Genomic DNA, 20,743 nt, shown 5'->3' on the forward strand with positions numbered 1-20,743 from the left:
GGGCGCTGCCGGTTTTGATGATGAATGGTGCTGGTTAACCTATGCCTGTGATGTTGCAATATTGTTCACAAAGTTCTCCAGACTTGGACACAAGCGACACCAAGCACACCTGTCCAATCTTTTCTTCAATATTCTTCCTGCCTCTCCCACTTTCACCCTGGCTCTGTTTTTCTTTTTCGCCACGTCACTCTGATGGTTTGAGCACCCGGGAGGCTTTATAGATAAAAACAGGACAAAATTGGTGGCGATGTCAGGCACACTGTTTTCATTGTTTCTTGACATGCAGGATCTTGTATTCTCTCCGTGCACATCTGCCTCGAAACATCTGGACAGAGTCAACATTACAACACCAAGCGGAGCAACCATTACTCTTTCTCCTCTTGTCCCTTTAGCAAAGAACACAAATCATTTTTATTCACACATTTCACCAGTAAAAGAACCAGGATGATACGAGGCGAAATGCTTCATTTTTGTGATTGGGTTATTGGACGTGGTAGCTAGGTTGGGATTGGGGAGACGTGTTCATTAAGGAGCTTGGTGACAAAAAGAAGGATCTGACAGAAACATGACAAGTGATTTTGGACACAATAATCCCATTCAGTGGAACAACTAGTCAACATCACTGATGTTGAACCTAGGAGAAGGCCTGGCGCACATTCTTTGTTCTTACTCGTTTGATGAGTTTGAGGTCAGCTTTCAAGCTCCTCTACACTAAGAGGGTCCAACCATGCTTTTGTAGACCTACCTGATTCAGTGGGGCAGTCATGGAGCAGAAGATGGCTTTCCCACAAATGTTACCTTAAAGTGGCAATTTTGACATGTTATATATAATTACTTCCCGCATCCCACTGAGGGATGAATGTTTGCAAAGCGAGCGAACGTTGATTTCACATCAGTGTTTGTTAAGGTTCCTCAACATTCTCTAAACTGTCTTAATGGTTCTCTAAACAGTCTTATTTGGTTTAAGAAACGTGTTTGAGACTGTCAAAACAAAACTAGAAGAAGAGGCGTCTATCCATCAGCGGAAATGCTAATGCTGAAAGCTATGCTAACAATGATGATGCTTCCCTTGTCGTTTGGTCTTTATGGCATGGTCTATAGCCTACATAGGCTACTGTTATCTAGCTACTTCTTAGGAAAACGTTGAACATGTTCAAATTATCCTTGTGACACGAAAGACCATTAGGACTTATTGGAGAACCATTAAAAGTGTTTAGAGTTGCAAATGTTTACCCGTCAGTGGGATACAGTTTTAGTCTTCACCAATGGTAGACAAAATAGCACATGGATTAGGTGATGTGGCTCTGTATGTCTCTCCAAATATTGTTTTACTCACTCACACTGCAATTGAACTTTGCTTCAATTGTGAATTATATACTGTATCTACACTTGGGTATGACTCAGTGTGTGTAGGCTACTAAAGAAATTTTATATTTGAATCGAAAATCTGAATAACTGTAGTTTGTCTTGACTGGGTCATGCAAGGGTTATGTTTGGGTCATGACCGTGAATTCAAGTGTCTGTTTTGAACTGATGTAACCAGCATCTAGTTTCAACTGGTAAGACGCTATGTGATGTCAGAAGCTATGTGATGACAGGAATCTTTAATCTCTTTATCTGGTCAACAGCCAATCAGATAATTCCATGTCAGTCCTGTTACCCACATGTCTAGCCACAGCCAATCAGATCGATTCGCTGTCTATATAAGCCTGTCTGAGAAGTGTGTGTTTTGTCGGATTATTACCTCTGTTCCTCTGTGCAACTCCACCGCCCAAGTTAGCTTAGCGTCTGATTCTTGATACATTCTCGTTGTTTCTCATCTAGTCAAGTTTGTTTCATCCCTCTCAATGTAATGCGAATAAAGAGTTAAAATCTTATTTGGGTCCAACTTTTGGGATCCAAACTCAGTACATAACATCGTTTTGACTTTGAATTTTTTGGGGCGTCATTTAATTAGTAAATGTTGATAAATTTATTAGCCATTGACTGTCGATTCTTGATCAAAGTGTTTACATATCTGTAATTTGCAGATTGAAAGGTGCACAGGGTCAGCTCGAGGTTGACATTGCAGCTCCCACTGTAAAGCCAATATCACACCAAACAATGTTCTGGATTATTTCATCAGTTATATTAGCATCGTGAGCGGTCCAGTGCGTATTCACAGCACAGACAGGATGGAACGATTGTTTGCTGCCACCTGAAGTGGCAACATTGACGTGTAATTTATATGGCTTCATTGTGTGGGGAAACAAATGTTCAAAATAAAACACAGAACCAGGTCTAGCATCATTACTTTTTTGGAAAATATTTTGAGAATATTTATTATAAAAATATAAATGTTTCCACTACAAATCCTTTTACATTAGTTGACAAGGCCATCTACGTTTGAACACGTAAACTCTCACACAAACACACGGGTCAGTCTTGAGACAGAAAAGAAGGGTTCTGGATATGGGGTGCATAACAGTATTGCTTTCTCAGATGTCCCAGGTTGATAAAATAAGTCGAAAAACAAAACACAGGTAACACTGACACATAATTTACTGTAAGCTTAAAAAAACAAAACAACAACAAAACAAAAAACACTGTGCTGTGTAATGTTAACAAATAAATAATTATGTAATCACAATTGCGTTTTTATTGTAGAAAATAAAAACAGGCCGACAAATATAATTCAAAACAAGATAAAGTATAATACAGATGCTTTTTGTCTTTTTTTTTTTTTTTTTAATTAAACTTGTTGCACAATTTGTAATCTTTTTATACATAGAAAACTTTGTACAAAGAAGGGATGGCATGTACATATTGCAGGATCTGTCGGGCTAGTTGCTATATTGTTATGATGGTTTACATTATGTACATGCTAATCAGATCACATAGCAGCAACAGCAGCATCCACAGGTCGAACACCGGCTATACCGATACCATGAACAGTGCTGGGTTCTCCCAAATGCACCAACTCTCTGTTCATTGGCTAAATTCAATCTCCAGCCAAGCCAATAAAATTCCTATCTCAAGGAAAGTGCTCACACATTGAGTATTAAGTGCATTTAGAGTGCACCCTAATTGTTGAATGTTTCACAGGCTATAGAATAGTACCATTTCATAACACGTGTCATTGACCAGAATTCATGCAGACGTACCTCTACACTGTGGACCATCCAAATGTAAGGGTGCATTCAGGGAATCCCTTTCTGGACATACTGTATATATATATATATTTGGATCTCATATTAGCAGTTTTAAGGAAAACTTCACACTTTGTATATGGTAGTGGTGCTAAATCCTATTCAGTCAAACCAAAACAGGAGTGTTTGCATGGTGATCCCAACATGATCCAACCCGACCATATGAGGCACTCAACGTTTTTGCATGATCCCCATCAACAACTCATTCAAGAAAGTTGTATTCCCTTGGCTTGTGTTAAACATGTTCTCAGACGTAAGGGTAGGAGACTGTTCTCAAATCCCTCATCAACAGTTTATTCATGAAAATAGAAAACTTTCCATTTAAGCTAGGCATACACTGTTGGATTTAATGTTGCCGTTCAATTTCAACTTGCACTGTATGAGCACATTGCCCATGACCAAAAGCTTGCAACTTATTTTTGGGGCATTGTTGTTCAACTTAAGTCCTGTAGGTGTCAGTAGAATTCATGTCAAAGTCGGGTGACCAGATGTGTAAGTTTATCGGTACAGTCCTGTTTTGAGCTTATTTTTGTTTCTATTTTATTTTATTTTTCCCCAGTTAGCAAAGCAATTGTTAGGGCCATATGTATGTCAATCACACAGTTGTCATAGAGAATCATACGATATACTGATTAAAAAGGAATTTGTTAAATGACTTTCTACTTTCGCATTCATGTTTACGTCATACTGGAACTCAAACGGCTTCCTCTTTCTGTGTCTAAGAATCACGTGACATGCAGTCTGGCGGATCACAAGCTGAGCATCGAACTGTCACCCGAGATAGCATTTAGCATTAGCATAAATGAATACCAGTCACCAGATTGACTCGCGATTACATTTGTTATAAGTAGTTCCGGATTTTCAGCGAAATTGTCATGTCTCGGTTTTTAATTTTGAGAATCTGGTCAGCCAATTTTAAAGTGTTGCAGATTGTCGAAACAAACCACAAAGAAGAGTCATCTTTCCATCTGCGTACGTGCTAATGCTAAAAGCAAAGCTAACAACGATGAGTTACATGGTTTGTAGATACTTTAAATCTACTTTTTGCGAGATCTAATTGTAAAAGTTTCAACTGTCTAAAGTCTGTATCTCACTGAGTGGCAAAGATTTGCGAGAGGCAGCGAATGTTGATTTTTCGTTCATTCAAGGTCGCAAATGGTTGCAATGATGTTAGCCAATGGTTTTAATGGTCGCAGTTTTTCAGGATTTTTTTTTTTTCTTTCCATGTCCAAAAGTGTATGCCCAGCTTTATTGACTAAAGAATGTGAGCTGGTGAATAAAACTTTTCTTTCCCTGAAAATAAACTCAAGTACAATTACACCTGGATTTTGAAACATCCGTTGCACAATAAGATTATCTGAAGGAGAGGTGTGAAAAAAACAACAACACAGCTTCATCTTTGACGTCTCATTTCCAACGTAACCATTTCTCACTCTCATCTCTCTTACCGTGCACTCTCAATTCCCTGCTTCGGTTCGCTCTGTTCACTTCTTCCGTTTCCGCTTGTTCGAGAAAATATAGATCAAATAATGTGTGCATCCTGAGATTTCACACAAGGGAACAACACTATAACGTTACAATATCTGCTTGTATCACATTGAACTTACATTTGTCATATAAAGAGTGTGAAGTGTGTTATTGCTCCTGTACCTTCAAAGCTTCCTGTTCAATCCACTGTGAGTGGAAGCGTGGTCATGGCTTTCGAACGGCGCAAGCTCATATCTGATTATCGTCGTTATTGCTTTGACGTGACAAGTCTACAGAATGCTAAAGCTCGGAACGGGTTGAGTTAACGTGTAGGTCGTTGCAAAAAAAGAATCTCAAGACTTCATCAGTCCAAGGAAGGGTCCACACCGGATCAGCTGCTGCTGCTGTCTTCCCTCGAGTGTCACACGGGGCAGTTTAGCCACGCCGTCGTCGTGGGAGGAGCCACGAGCACCCCAGGCTGGCAGGATACGGGGAGGAAAACGCCGTTCACCTTGTACAGAGAGCCTTTTTTTCCCGCTCTTGCATCCCAGTCAGGCCAACTCGTCTCGATCACTGACCGGTTCTGTTCGGCTGTGTTAGTTCTCGTCTTTATGTGTCTGTAAGGCATCTCAACGTGAGCATGGAACAACGGAGGGTTCGATAGTCAGCCAGTGGACTGGCTTGCTCGTCTGGGCTCTCTGCCAAGACTTAACCCCATATTTCTTGAATTCCCTATCAGTCATCTGCCATCATCACTATGTATACACAGCGTGTATTAGCAAGCAAATTAGCTCCAACAATCTGCCGACGCACCAACGTGGTGATTTCCCTCTTTTGGCCTCATCTTTTAAACAGGTACCGGACCGTTCTTGGTGTGAGATTCAAGGGCTTTGAGGCTGCTCACGATCTTCTTCTGTGGTCCTGCAATTGTCACTCCAACCTTTTTCAAATCCCTAGTGAGAAAGAAATGCAAAGGGGAAGAGAGAGAAAAGAAGGATGGAGGGAGGGGGAGGTCATTTAGCAGACACAGTGACAGAGCGGGACGTGACAGAGGGGAAGATTGGGGGGGAAAAAGAGATAGAAAGTGTGCATTAGTGATGAAGGATGTGACATCCTTGTGACATTTAATGACATGCTCCCAGCGCGGCTCCCTTCACTTTCCCATGCAGCTGCCATTCACACCGGACTGCATTTCCCAGAAGGCCAGTGAGCTGCCACTGCTCTGAATGAGGATATGCTTCTACTCTCCATCGCTAATAATCAACAATATAGGCCTGAGGCGATACACTGACAGTCGCAGTTATGACCTGTCAGCGGACGGAACAATCACATGCGATGGTTTGCTTTCCTGCACTGAATTGAATTGGATTTGATCTAACAGGCAGGTCGGGACATGGGGAAAGGAGCACAACTGGTACATGGTACAGAACTCAACATGCAGTTCAACAAGGACATTTGCTCCACTTCAACCTTACAGATCAGCAACTGGAATACAACATAGTCTGTGAATTTGGAAACTCATTTAAGAACTCGTTAATCTGGTGAGTACATTTAGATACAATATTAGTAGAAGCAGATAAGTCGCAGTCCAAGTGGTGGCATTACAAGAACCTATTTTTGGTCTTTTTTTTGTTTTTTTTTTGTTTGTTAAGTGGTTCGTTATGGAAGCAGGACATCGTTTTTTTGCAAAGCAGCAAACTTCAAGAAAGACATTGCTTCAATCCGTGCTTGAACACAAAGGGACAGGTTACAAGTAATGGGATGTATCAGGTTTGCAGTAAAATAAACAAACAGTACAAATAAAGGAGTTGCAGGAACAAGCAGCATTAGTTTGCAAAAAGGAGATGATAGCTTGGTTTCCATCCACACTGTAGAAATGCATTTTTTTTTTTAAATAGAACAAGCTTTACAATTAAATTATGTAAAATTATTGGTATTTTCCCCAACATTTTTGCTTGTAGTGCTCACTTTTAAATATTGTAATTGCCACTGTCCAACAAGAACATGTATGTCCAAAACTTACTAAATGATGATCAAAATGGAGGTCAACCCAAAAATTTTCTTGATAATATTATGTTCTATTTGTGGAATATAAGTGAAGCAGCAAAATCCATCAATTTTTATCCATCTCAGGAGGGCAGCCATTTTACTACTTGCTGTCGACTGAAAATGACATCACAGTTGCTCAGGGTTCAGGTAATGACCAATCACGACTTAGCTTGCAAACATCACATGACCAAACTGAGAAAACAGCTGAACCGTGATTGTTTGTTGCCTGAGGGCCAAGCAACTGTGATGTCATTCTCGGTTGACAGCAAGTGGCAAAATGGCCGCCCCCTGAGATGGATACAAATGGTGGCTTTTGATGCTTAATTCATATTCTATAAAAACAATATGTATCAGAATGCTGTGTTAAGACTCGTGTTGGCGCTCACGTCATATTATTGTCAAGAAATTTTTGGGTTGACTGCCAATTTTGACCTCTTTTGGCATGTTAGAAATAATGGAAAATGTCTCACGTGGGAGGTGGTGGTATTATTTTCCCAAAGTGGACATACATGTTTTTTTGTTTATTGTTTTAACATGTATACAGTAGTTATAAATTGTGGGATGGAAACATAGCCATCAAGTTGCCACTAACTATCCCCTTAAAACCCCGACGTGAAGGCCAATCAGAAGTTGTACAGATCACGTTCTGCTCCCGAGGAGTGCCTTGGCCGTGCTGCACCACCCACCATCCAGAGTCCGAGGAATCGAAAGGAGACGGAACCGCGTGTTAGAGAGTGGTGATCCCCATGGACGGCTCCCATTCTGGGCAAGTTGCCGGCGTGACGTGGACCTCTGTCAGAATCACTCTACTGAGACACAGCCATGCCCAGCAATGTTAAAACAAAATGGAGTCCCAGCATTATTTGTTGCTTGCTATTTGTTTACACTGTTTTGTTCTGAAGGCTCATCTAACACATTTACAAAAAAAAAGGTCAACATGCAATTTGATATGACTAAACAGAAAAGATGAAGTGACGGGAGGAATTCAGCAATGTATTCCGAATAATAGTAACCGGCAAACGCTACATTTAAAGCTCATCTGTTGCCCTGTGAGTTCATGCTTGTGTCATATTTTTCCTTTAAACTCAAAACCTCTTCAATGATCTCATAAGACACGTGTTACCTTTTCCCCCCACCCTCATCTTAATTAACCAGGCCTGTTTGTTATTTTCTCATCAGTATAGCCAAAAGGAATGAGCTCAAAAACAGGCAGTGCTGCCAAAACAATGCGATGATTTTCTATATGTATAAACCTGAGGGGTTGGATTACAACACTGCCAGAGATAGGTATCTTTAAAAAAAAATAAATAAATAGCTGTCAAGTGTTTCTTTGTGCAGTGTTTGTGCAGACATTCCCATGACCCCACTATAATACCTCTGCAGGGTATTTGCATTTGGAATAATTAAATGTGACAACAGCACAGTGTGTCCTCTCAGGACTGCTGTCGATGAACCTGATTGCAACTTTCAGATATGAAAGCTCAACTCTACATGCCAGGGCCAGTTTTGATAGAAACGGGAAAGAAGCCCATCCTCGGCACTACAAATTTCAGGACATGCTGGATGAGAGCTACGATCGTTTCCGATGTCCTTGAAGGGTTTGAAGGCTTTTCCAGATTTGTAAAAGCGCACAAAACACGTGTGGCGGAGAATTTTTTTAGGGAAGAGCATGTACACAGGTGTTTTTCCTACACCACTCTCCAAAATGATGTCTGTTCGCACGCAAGGAATCAAATACGTGAGAAATCGGGTGCATTCTCTCGGGCTGTCAACAATTTTCAGTACAGAAAATTGAATTTAAAAAGTGGTAACATCATAAATGAAGGCCAAAAAACAACATCTATTTTGTGGATGTTATTGTGTCTAAAGGCTAAAATGTCCTTTTTCAACTCCAACTGCTGCCAAAAAAATAAGAAAATATTGATCGAGGTGTGCACTTGAGGGACACTAATTAGCGGACCAACAGGCTTCCCATTCTGTTATTAGTCACTGTTATTTTTCATGTTTCTCGGACGGATTGTGACTGTGAAGACAAATTCCTCGTGTGTTTTTACATACTTGCCCAATAAATCTGATTCTGATTGAGCAAGACAAGTCAAATGTCTGCTTGTGCACCAAACATCCCTGAGGGGACTGTTAGAGAGAAAGAGTTGCTCTTTTACACTAAACCGTACTTTACCTTGTTACAATTTGTTATGAATTGTGTGGGCATTTTAAGCCGCAAACTCAAACAAAATGGAACCAAGCAATCCCCCAAACTGGACTTCAATTACACCGCCAGATGAGTCAGCACATTGCAGCCACGTACGATTGCTGTTCGTCGGAGGTCAGAACACTGCCAACGCTTGTGCTGACTATCAAGGACTAGATTAAGTCTGTACAAATCAATAGAGTAATCTATATAGAGCAATGCATAGTCCCAGTCAAGGCTGCTAGTCTTGTAGCGACGCTGGTGTTGGCCTCGGTTGCTATAGCTTCATCTTTCAGTGGATTAATACTGAAATGATCCAATTTAGCATCAAGCCACGGGGGGAAAAAAAAGTGTAGGGCAATGGGATTTCTTTCCTTCAAGATTAGTCTTGTGTGGTGTGTTTTGTCATCGGAGAGTCTGCAGAGTAAGCTCTTTTGTGGGTTGTTGACGGGAGATAACTTTTTATTGATTCAACATACCTATTGATAGAAAAAAATGCAATCTATCAGATAATAAATGGGAGTGAGGACTGTCTTTTAAACAAACTGTGGATTTCTGTTTTTTGTTTTTAACCAATTAATCCCGGGAGCGCATGACCGCATTTCTACTGTTAGATCCGGGAGCGCTCCAGCACACTTCTCCCTTTAAAACCAGCGGAGCGGATACACCATTTTGTTTTGTCCTGACCAATTCTTGGTCTCTTTGCATCGTAGCGTGTCCTGGGATTTTATTTGAGCAATTATGGCTGACGCAGATTCGCGGGAGTTGTGAAATAAATGACGTGAATGACGACGGCGCGGGAGGAATTTGAATCAGTGTAACGAGTTGACAGTGACGTACTGTTAAGAAATATGTTTGTAAACAATGAGGATGTTGAAAATGTCGACGGCTTTATAACGGATTGGACGACGAATAAATACCACTCGATCCCGCCAGTTTTATTATAACTGCGCTCTAGTGTTGAAGGTAAATATACACACAGATGTGACAGTTGTTTGTTGATTTAAAACAAAAAATATATTTTGAAAGTTCATAATAATAAACTTAGCTTAGTGTGAACGCCACAGGTGTAAGCTCTGAAATATATATATTTTTTAATTATGTTTCTATCTGCTTCAGGTGCTGAGATATCAATTATTTAGTAGGCATTGACAATATTGTTGAATTTCCAGGAAAACTTCATTTTTAGAGGCATGTTTTGGCAGACGCTTTAGGCCTGAATGGTTTAAATGACCTTCTTGGCCATTGAGACTTGACCATAGAAGGTGTTGTTTTGTTCCTATATTTGTCCAGTGATGATGATGATGATGATGAAGTTATCAGTTGCTATGCAGTTTCTATGGTCCTGTCCCGTGTTTGCAACTTGTGATAATGATGATGTGGTCAGTTGCTGTGGTCCTATCTTGTATTCATCCCTTGTGGTGATGATGTTGTCAGTTGCTAATGTAGTTGCTTTTGTCCAGTATTTCTCACTCTTATTTTGTCATGTAGACCTTTATTCTGTCATATAGAATGGAGCATGGTTCTAGCTGGAGTTACTAAGTGACACTTTCGTCAGTACGTTGAGATTGCTTAGCCAAGATTTCTTGGTTAAGGTTTCTTTGGTAAGATTTTTTCTTTGAGACGATCTGCAACCAGCCCTGTCGTCTGTGTTTTTCAGGTCCAATGTCCTAACCTCACGTGACAGAACATACCATAAATTCAGTAATCCTCTCTCCTACTGGTATCAGACTGAAACATCTGCTCTTGTTTGGTCTCCACATAACTTTTGTACAATATTGCTTGATGTTTGATTTGCATTTTTCTCATAATCCACATTATAGCGAATGCGGCAATCTTGCATACCAATCTGACAAGCATGTCTGCATTTTCTCTTGCAAGGGCCTCCCTTGCTGCTCTTTTCACATGTCAAATTTACCCTCTCATTCCATCCATGAATAGTTTCTCTTTCTTTTTTTTCCAATCTCCCTGGTGGAGCTCACAATTCCCTACGACTGTATCTCCCACAATCTCGATTTCGGTTTCTCTATTTATCACTTCTTTTCACGCCCTCACCTTCTACCTTTATAATCATATTCGAAACATCGAGAGCATGGCGAAACGCCTGTCATGATGAGTTACCATGAGACCTTTAGTAATGGCTCCATAGCTTTTTTTTTTTTTTAATCTTCTGATGAACAAGAGAGAAGGATTGTGTGTTCTTTATCAAAGGTCTCGATAAATTCCCAGTAACGCTTGCCTCACAATTTGGACCCTTGTAAAGGCTGTTGACATGAATAGGCAGAGTAGCCTAGTGTGTTTGTGTCTTACTCTGTGGAAGTCTTGGCCAGGGTATCGCAGGAGCTGTAGCTGACCCCAGAGAAGGCCTCATTGCAAGGCAAGGTCCTCATTCCATCCATCCAGTCACCCATCGTCCCCACTGAGGGAACCTCAGAACTACTTCTATCCAACAACAAGTTGGCCGGCCTGTGAGGGGAGATTTGGAAGCAAAAAAGCAGAAAGGAAAATGTACTTGATGAATTCTATATGCACAAATAAATAAGTACAGCAGATGTGCTTTTTTTTTTATTTATTTTTTATTCCAGGTTCATCCCATGCATCTTGAGAAAGTTCAGAGAGAAGGACAGGGACTTTTTATGGATCCAATCCTGGAACATGAACAAAGCTGTCTATTTTCACTGACCATCACTGATAAAATTGGCAGACCTCCAAGCACACATTGGTACTCTTACCATTAATAATGATCATAAATAGAATGGGACTAAGTAGGGCACAGACCCCGCTAAAGCAAAAATCTTTACTTGGATCAGCGTCAAATTTCCATGGTCAGAAATTGCAACCTCATAAATGACTGATATATTTTTTTTTTAAGAAGGATGAAATATTTATGAAGGAATGCTCTGTGTTATCTTTTGCCATCATTTCTGATACGGGATATCAGTTTTTGGATTCCACATGTTTCGCAATGTTTAGTGGTAATCAGTTAACTCTTACTGCCACGTTATCAAAACGTTATCATTCACGTCATCCTTGAAAACGTTCTGTTTCATCAGATTTCGTCATCTTTCATTGTAATTTGATACACGGGCAGCCCATTGAAGAGATACAATGCTGCCATCTAGTGGCCATAGTTAGTGAGTGTTTTTGATTCCACAACCCATTGACCAGGCAGCGCTGCACGTTGATGTTGCACTGCCCATTGATTTAAAAAAAAAAAAAAAAAAACAAAAAAAAAACGTAGTTGACGTCATTTACCGTTTATGGCGGCATACATTGTGATTTTATTAATCGTGATTAAACGTTTTTGGCAGTCAAAGAGTTAAGCATTTGGCTAAGATGTAGCCTCACCCCGATTACTATCTAGCAGTCTGCACATTTCCTAAGAGGAAACTGTGTTTACTGACTAAATGGCAGATGAGTACAATAATCCCTCAAGTCAGGGGAGAGCTTTGTCAATCCAAACTTTCCTTTTGCTGTACTCACGAGTACAGCTTCCAAATGCTTTTCATAATGGCTCCTTTCTCCGGCGTAGTTAAACACAAAATTGATATTCAATACTTGTCCCTTATCTAACAACTCTCAACAAGTACTACCCCTGTTTTTAGAAGAAAAAAAAAGGAAAAGAACACAGTGAGAATAGCAAGCATTGAGAAGAATGTTGTCTCGAGAGCTTTGGCTAGTGTTAGGAAAGCCTCTAAAATACGTTTGCACACTCTCTAATATTTTTTGGAATACAAACGGCAAAGTTTTTGAAACACTTTGATTTCTTAGCCGCTGAAGAGGATGGAACGGAAATCTGTACAGTTCATAAAAATGAGTGACTAATGAAAACAAATTCAAGAAAAAGTACAGCACTTTGTGTCAAAATAAAAAGACATTCTCAGAATGGTATGGCAGCCATTTTTGTAGCATATGAGGCAGCAGGACTCACAACTGACTTTGAGTTTGTCTGAGAGGGTTTGAACATTCACACGGCGACAACAATGGTCATGTTACTGAAAATTTGACTTTTTTTTGACACAATTACTCACTGGACGTTTCCATGTGCTGTACATTCTGTGAAATGGTGTCTATTCTGTGATTTGTTAAAGTCATATAACGACACGATGAACTTAGAGGATCAGGAAAATGACATCTCAAATAGAGAAAGGAAAAGAGGCAAATATGTTTCAGGCTGTGAGTGGGTGGCACATTGACAGAATCATTTCCTGCCAGATCAGAGGCGTGTCAAAATAGCGAATGGCCCACAGGGGCAACTAAGGAAGACTTATTTGTGGGGGGGGGGGGGGGGGGGGGGGGGGGGGGGGGGGAAGGCGATATATACTTGTAACTAAGTTATGGTCACTTTTAAACCAGATGTTATTTAAAACAAATTCAAAACTATTCAATAATTCAAACTTGTTCCCTGATGTGTTTATTCTAAAGACGTATTGATCATCTCTGTGTATTTGCTCTTGTTTCATTCGTTCTCCTCTGATCTCTTTTCCCCTTTATCATCCGCTTTCTCCTTGACTTTCCTCTGAGATGTAAACTGCAAACGACCTTGTTTCCCTTGCCTTCCTCATTCTCTTTGTTTCCTCTGTCGTTGCATTTTCAGCAGCATCTCACAGAAAGCCAAGGCAGGATCACTAGTGAAGAAACACGGAGATCTGAGCAAAGACGGCAAAGGGAATTTTAAAGCCCCTTGCAGACCGTAACACCATCAGAGTAAAGAAAACACAACACACAAGTAAAAGTACTATTGTCAAACAATAAACTTGATGCCCCTGTCATTTTTTTTTATCCCCTCCCTTTCCACACTATTTGTCATTCTTTTGACCTCCAGATAACCACAGCTGTGTAACTCTTGTTTTTAGTGATCTTAAGGGAGGAAAGGAGGCAAGGAGAAGAAGTTGTGCAGACACATGAGAGCAGGACAGCGGGAGAGCAATTCATCTCTCGCTGTGCTACTGGGACAATTCCCATGGAGTCCCTCAGAGAGCAGAGGCTTGATACAAAGAGCCAGCGTTGGCCCTTTAAATTGAATTTCTGATCTGCCTCTGTTGGACATGATGGATGTGGTGTAGCGTTAATCAGTACCACTCAGGTGGTCTGAGGGAAGCTATTAACCTGAAATACTTCAGGTGTGACGTTTTGATTTTATTTCACTCGCGCATGCAAGATTGTTACTCTAAATATTTGATTAATGCTATGTGACATAATTGGAACGGATGTATATGATATTTTTACTGAAAAAAATTGATTTATTTAATGATGTGCCTTTGAATCGCACTCTGAATGTTATTTATTGCAAAATGGAAAGCATCGGTTGATAATAAGTACGATATTGAAACGTTTAAATTAAACAATGCAAATCATGCCAATTAACAAAAATGAGGAGGCAAAGAATGAGCTACAAACTAAGAAACAAAAACAACAAAGTCCAAAAGGGTAAAACGAGACAAGACATGGAACAAAACCGGCAGCATGACAGGAGGAAAATGACAATGAATCGACACAGACAGAGGGGAGACAAGAGACTTAAAGACAAGCACACACTAATTGACGCAACAAGACACAGCTGGGCAAGACACAAGTGGCAGAGGGCGCTGATTGGTTGACACATTAGGAGGGAAAACACAGGTGGACATACTCGGGTTTGACAAGACGGGGGAAGCCCACAAGGACAACATGACAAAACACAGATCACAACAAGAACTCAAAGAAACATGAGGACAAAATCAAACCAAACCATGTCCTTAGCATTTAGTTTAAATATTTCTATTATTTGTATTTTCATCTTTAATCTATACAACATCAATTAAAACAATGAAAAATCAATTTTTTTCCATTAACAGTTTGGCATGTCTTGTGTAAAATTCCAAAAACACGAGTAACGGTACAAAGCTAACATTGATTGATGAAGTAGTTTGTTTGGCAAATTAGCATCATTTATAGAGGATTCATATGCATTATTCAGCGATGCCATTCTGGCATCTCTGTTTTGGTACCACTGTACAGTCGACATGATAGACAGTGCCCTCCAGCCCTGTTTGGACTGTCGTTGGCCTATAATTAGTCCCTGGCAGCCAACCTTGACCCACTGACCCCAGAACTTCTCCATGCAGAGACAGTCAACTCTGACTGGGTCCCACCCCTGAACCCTCCAGATGCTCGACTCTGGTCCCAGGCTCTTGTTTGGGTGTGGTGGCGAGAGGGGGGGTGCTCCATTAGCCAGCTAGGACAGCTCTGTGACAAACGAGGTGTGCAGAGTTGAGTGCAGCTGCTCCCACTGCGCAACTGCCGCCACGCACACACGCGCGAGCACGCACGCACAAACTTCCCATAAATCAGCACGCTAGACTTTGTCGGCCAGCCGGTGCTCACCCAGTGTTAAAAGCCAATCAGGAAAATTACATGCAAACTCCAAGGGACCTATTTTCACTTTCTTAAGAAATCATTAGTCAATGTTATGAGCTTTGACGTCTCCGTAATACCACATGCGGCTGCTGCAGACCCGCTTGCCTGTCCTGCTTCCTGCCTGAACTGACAATTGTACAAGTACCGCCCTCCATCATGGCTCTCCAGGACAAAATGGTGGACCCATGAAAGGAATGAAAATAGAGTAACAAACACTTTTGGTGGCTATAAAATGAGTACAACATATCATGTAAATGGAGCAAAGAAAGCTGAAATACAATAATGACACCCGTCCAAGCTCAACCTCTGGCAACAAAAGTGAGTATACCCCTTAGTGAAAATTCCCGAAGTGCCAATAGTTTCAATATTTTACAACACTGCCTTAACTCTCTTTGGCATCGAGTTGATGATGACATCACGGAGTTGGCGGACATTCTCGACCTTACGCTCCTCCACCTTCCATTTGAGGTTCCCCCAGAGGTGTTCAATCGGGTTTAGGTCTGGAGACATGCTTGGCCAGTACATCACCATTAACTTCAGCCTCTTTAGCAAGGCAGTGTTAATCTTGGAAGTGAATTTGGGTTCATCATTGAATCATTATCAAAATATTGACATATCGGGAAATTTTCACTTTGGGGTGTACTCAGTTTTGTTGCAGGGGGTTTATCTGTTAATAGCTGTTTTTGGTATTATTTTTGAAGCAACAAATACAGTTACACTGACTACTTTTCATTCCTTTTTCCTTTTCTTATTTTTTTGAACATATAAACAGATGAACAGCAGAGATAAAACAGAAAACAACAACAATCAAAAGAGAAGAAAATCCCAATAAAATAATCATTCAATCAATCATAACTTACATGTTCAAAAGGGAGTAGGAAGAAGTTAAAAACTTATCTAGTCCTACCCCTTTTACTCAATATATTTAAACTTATTTCATTATTAATACAATTTTAATTTACTAATTATTAAAAAAAAAAAAATAATAATAATAATAAATGATATATGTAATCCAAGTTATATATATATATATACATATATACATACATACACACATATATATATATATATACATATACATATATACATACATACATATACACACACATACACAAGTGCACTTAACATATTCACATTTACCAAAATGTCAAAGTGCCATTTCTTCCGTGTTGTCTTATAAAAAAGAGAATTAAATATCTGCATAAATGTGAGGTGTGTGCTCACTTTTCTAGACCTACAGCATATAAAAGATTGTTTGTTTTTCTTTGAATAATGGTGCCCATAAAAAGTTCAATATTGTATAATTATTAGATTTGGAAATTGACACAATAAAAAAAAACACATGAAGTTGTGAAAATCCTGAATATATCCATACCTTGATGTGGTGTTGGCTGTAATTTTCAGACTACCGGGGTTGCGTATAAGTTTGTCCAAGATGCTGACTATCTGTTCAAACTTGGGCCGATTGTTCCTCTCTTTCTGCCAGCAGTCTAGCATCAGCTGATAAAGTGTAGCGGGGCAGTCCATGGGCGGGGGGAGGCGGTAACCCTCATCTACAGCCTTTATTACCTTGATATAGGAAGGAAAATGAAAGTATTGATTAAAGCTTGACATTACTGCAGCAGACGTTTGCTGCCACTTGAGTGTTGTTGTGTCGGTGTCCTACAAAAAGGCCACTGCAAAAGGCCATTTATTTACTCACATCTTGATTGGACATTTCCCAGTAAGGCCGTTCGCCATACGACATGACTTCCCAGAGCACGATGCCGTAACTCCAAGCATCGCTTGATGACGTAAACTTCCTGTAAGCAATTGCCTCAGGAGCTGTCCACCGGATCGGGATCTTACCTCCCTGAGAGACCAGAGAGACAGTCAATTGAGGTTGTGCCAAAACTTTTGAACTATAAACATAAATTCAACTTAAAATGGGAAACTATTAAAATGATCCCGATCATACAAAATGTGCTTGGCCTTGGAGCATCCCACAGGAACTGAAAATTCGAGAAAATTGTCCCATTTAAAATTCCACATAAGACTCATTTAACTATGCATTTATGGACCTTGCTTTGAGGACACAAAAAAGAGTCCAAACTACTCCCCAAAAATGAAATCATAGTGGTGTCCAAATAGCTTAACTCATTCAAGCCCAAAGACGTGTAAAAACGTTTTTAATACTTTGTTATTCACTCCCCAAAACGTGTTTTTGTGTGTTTTTTTTTTTTTTTTTTTTTTTTTTTTTTTAATGCAAGAGCATACAGAAGGTTTTGATGCAGCGTCTGACATGAAGAAGTGGCTTAAAGCAATGGTAGTTATTAAAAAAAAAAAAAAAAAAAAACAGCCAGCAGTTGGCAGCAGAGTATAAGAGATCAGCCAGGGCTATGTTGCAACAAGCTCTGTTTGTCAGTGTTTTCACCAGGAATGTGAATATTGATAAAACTTAGCTCTATTCTAATGCTAATGGCTGCAAAATGGAAACAGATACAAATATCTTTTTTTTTCGGATGAAAGAAGAGACTAATCGTTCTTTTTGTAGGTTCCATGTTTTTATAGCAATCGAACACAATATTTTGTGGGCCTTGCAAAATCTGTCAAAAGGGGGTTTCTTCAGTGAAAATGGCTGGGAGTCAATGAGTTATTCAGGGCCTGGATTCCTCAAGATTTTGAGAACCCTCTCAGAGAGCTCCTGGCCTAATGTAAAAATTCTGAGCAATGGGTCCGAGCTTAGAAGTGATTCTAGAACAATCAGACAGAACTCTTGGCAAGGTATCGTCAGAAATGCCCATCTTAGTGAAAAGTTGTTGTAGGTGTGAGTCACCATTTCAAAATCTGAGATTGGCTGATCCTAAAAGCTAGGGGGAAAAAAAAAACATTTGGTGATAATGGGCAAAGAAAGGATGGACGCTCAAATTGATTCACTTAACCATTTTGAATTTACATTCACATTTAGCCACATTTTATTTTTATTTTTATAGGGGTCACATTTTAAATAACTCCTCGAGATTTTATCTGATTGTCTTAAACCGTATTTAATCCAAAGATGCTCAAGATGAACCGTAAAAGCAAAGCGTTTCATTTCACCGAAGACTGTTGCCATGGCGACGTGCTGTTTGCCAAGAAAAATGACAATGATTTTGATAGTCTTAACATTTGTGAAAACTTTGCGCACACATTATGCTGGCCATTTTTTCCTCTGCTTAGGTAACGCCTAAGTCTTTTTTTTTTTTTTTTTTTACTAGGATCTGCTCTTCACATTAACAGGAAATTCTACGGAAACATCATGAATCGAAGAATTTTCTTAAAATTTGGCCCTAGGAGAAATTCTTCACACTAACAATCTTTAGGAATATAGCCACAGATTGTTAATAAAGATTGTGAGACCCAAAAACACCAGTGATATGTCAAGACTATTTCACACCATAATCCATATTGACATACAGTATTGGTCAGACTTACTGTAAAACCACTGTGGGCCCCCGAAAAACTGCTGTGTTCAACTTTAAAAGGCCATTATAGATTGATTGGGTTTCCCACACTGGCATGTATTCATTACCAACACAAATGAAATGTTTTCCAAAAATAACACATCTTTCGAATCTAATCCAAAATTTCCTGCAACATTTCTTATTGTAGCGCCGGCTTCATTTGTCATTTTAGTTGAGAACGAAGACAAATGAGGGACACGGAGCTGAGGGAGGGAGGCTGATGGCAGCCAAAACTAACAAAAGTCATCGGCCAAGACTATTCACTTCATGCATGGTGGTGTGCAGTCACACACGCTCCTCTATAACAACACACACTCTCACAGCTCCAAGGAAACACAGTGAGATGTATATGGCCAAATTGCATACACGTGTGCATTATAATATTTGACGTATGACTGAGGTGCAGACAGAATTGCAACGCAAACAAACTTGGAATGCCGACATAATAACTACTTATACAGTATGTGACAATCTGCTTCCCTTGTTCAAATGCATGATAAATTACATAAAAACATCCCGACATAATTTGCCTAATGAATCGGGAAAGATAAAATTCCTACGTGAAGCATTGTCAGTTACTGTAACATACGTCTGTTTATTATTGTTTTATCATTCCACATTTCATTTTGCATCGCAAGGAAGACAAATGGCACCGTGACTGTTTATTTGACAAGCAATCATTGGTCAGCAAATTGCAGCATGCTTAAAAGGGGCTGCGTGTATAGTCTAGACCATATTATCCCTGTGATGAAAATGACCACACACATGCTGCAAAATAACACAGCTGTAAGTCTGCAGCATGCCAGGCTGGTACTGGAAGTGGAATGCCAGTCAAGTGTTGGCAGAGGATTGTTTCGAGTTCCAGTGTAAATATTAACAAGCCACTGACTTTCTTCAACATGACTTTTTTTCTAAATCTCAGAGTATGGTAATATTAATGTCTAAGATATCTTTCTTTCACATCGTACAATATATGACTCAAAAGAGTAAAATCCACTCTTAACTCATTCACTCCCAGCCATTTTCACAGAAGCAATCCCGTTCGCTCCCGACTGTTTTACTGAATTTTGTCTGATTTTGAAAGGCCCACAGAATATTGTGTTCAATTGTTATAAAAGCATGGAACCTATCAAAAGAAAGATTAGAGTCTCTTCTTTCATCAGGAAAAAGAAGTATGTTTCTATCTGTTTCCGTTCTGCAGCAATAAGCATTAGATGGCCCTGGTTGATCTCCTTTGCTCTGCTGCCACCTTCTGGCCGTTTGTGTAATAACTACCATTTCTGCAACCGTTCTTTGCAGTTGAGAGGCTGCATCAAAGCCTTCTGTATGCTCTAGCATATAAAAACAAAAAACGTATAAATACGTCTTTGGGACACTTAAAACATAAAAGACCAACATATTTACACGTTATTGGGAGCAAATGAGTTAATTCAGTTGCTACTCCCAGAAAGATTGAGTGCATGTGCACTTGTACACCGGCTCGGAGCTCGTAAGGGCAATAAGCCCCGTCCTATTATTGCTAAGTTCGAACATTTTAAACATAAAGAATTGGTAAAAAGTAAAGGACGGGAGCTCAAAGGGACATCTTTCGGGATGAATGATCAATTCCCAAGAGAGATAAACGAGCGGCGAAAAGTACTGTTTCCTATCATGAAACAAAATAGACAGGAGGGTAAACGGACTTCGATGGTCGTTGATAAATTATATATCGACGGCCAGCTATTCCGAAACCCAACCTCGACCCCTTGGCTGTTCTAACTGACAATTGGTAGAGCCGAGCATTGTGTGATTATTTGACGTAGGTATATGTATATGTATGTGTATGTATATGTGTATATATGTATATATATGTATATGTATATGTATGTATATGTATGGATAATGGGTTACGAAATAGAATATGAATTTATACTATGCATAGGCTATATAGTAATAATAATAATAATAATAATAATAATAATATAGAA

At 39.7% G+C, this 20,743-nt stretch overlaps 1 protein-coding gene across 5 annotated transcripts in view; it reads right to left on the reverse strand.

The window, feature by feature from the left end:
• Positions 1 to 2,281: 2,281 nt before the first annotated feature.
• epha3 (eph receptor A3) overlaps positions 2,282 to 20,743 on the reverse strand; it is a 119,292-nt gene continuing 100,830 nt past the window's right edge. For 3 of the 5 annotated variants that reach the window (XM_077535925.1, XM_077535924.1, XM_077535927.1), the window contains 4 exons: positions 16,997 to 17,146; positions 16,670 to 16,863; positions 11,206 to 11,361; positions 2,282 to 5,608 (listed from right to left, as the gene is read on the reverse strand). In XM_077535925.1, the coding sequence (XP_077392051.1) occupies positions 5,503 to 5,608; positions 11,206 to 11,361; positions 16,670 to 16,863; positions 16,997 to 17,146 (606 nt within the window). In that variant the 3' untranslated portion in view covers positions 2,282 to 5,502. Of the gene's footprint in view, positions 5,609 to 7,340; positions 7,514 to 11,205; positions 11,362 to 16,669; positions 16,864 to 16,996; positions 17,147 to 20,743 lie in introns of all 5 variants that reach the window. The other 2 variants (XM_077535926.1, XR_013287172.1) reach the window with 2 other exon arrangements.

This window comes from Festucalex cinctus, chromosome 11, assembly GCF_051991245.1.
Source record: "Festucalex cinctus isolate MCC-2025b chromosome 11, RoL_Fcin_1.0, whole genome shotgun sequence".
NCBI lineage: Eukaryota > Metazoa > Chordata > Actinopteri > Syngnathiformes > Syngnathidae > Festucalex > Festucalex cinctus.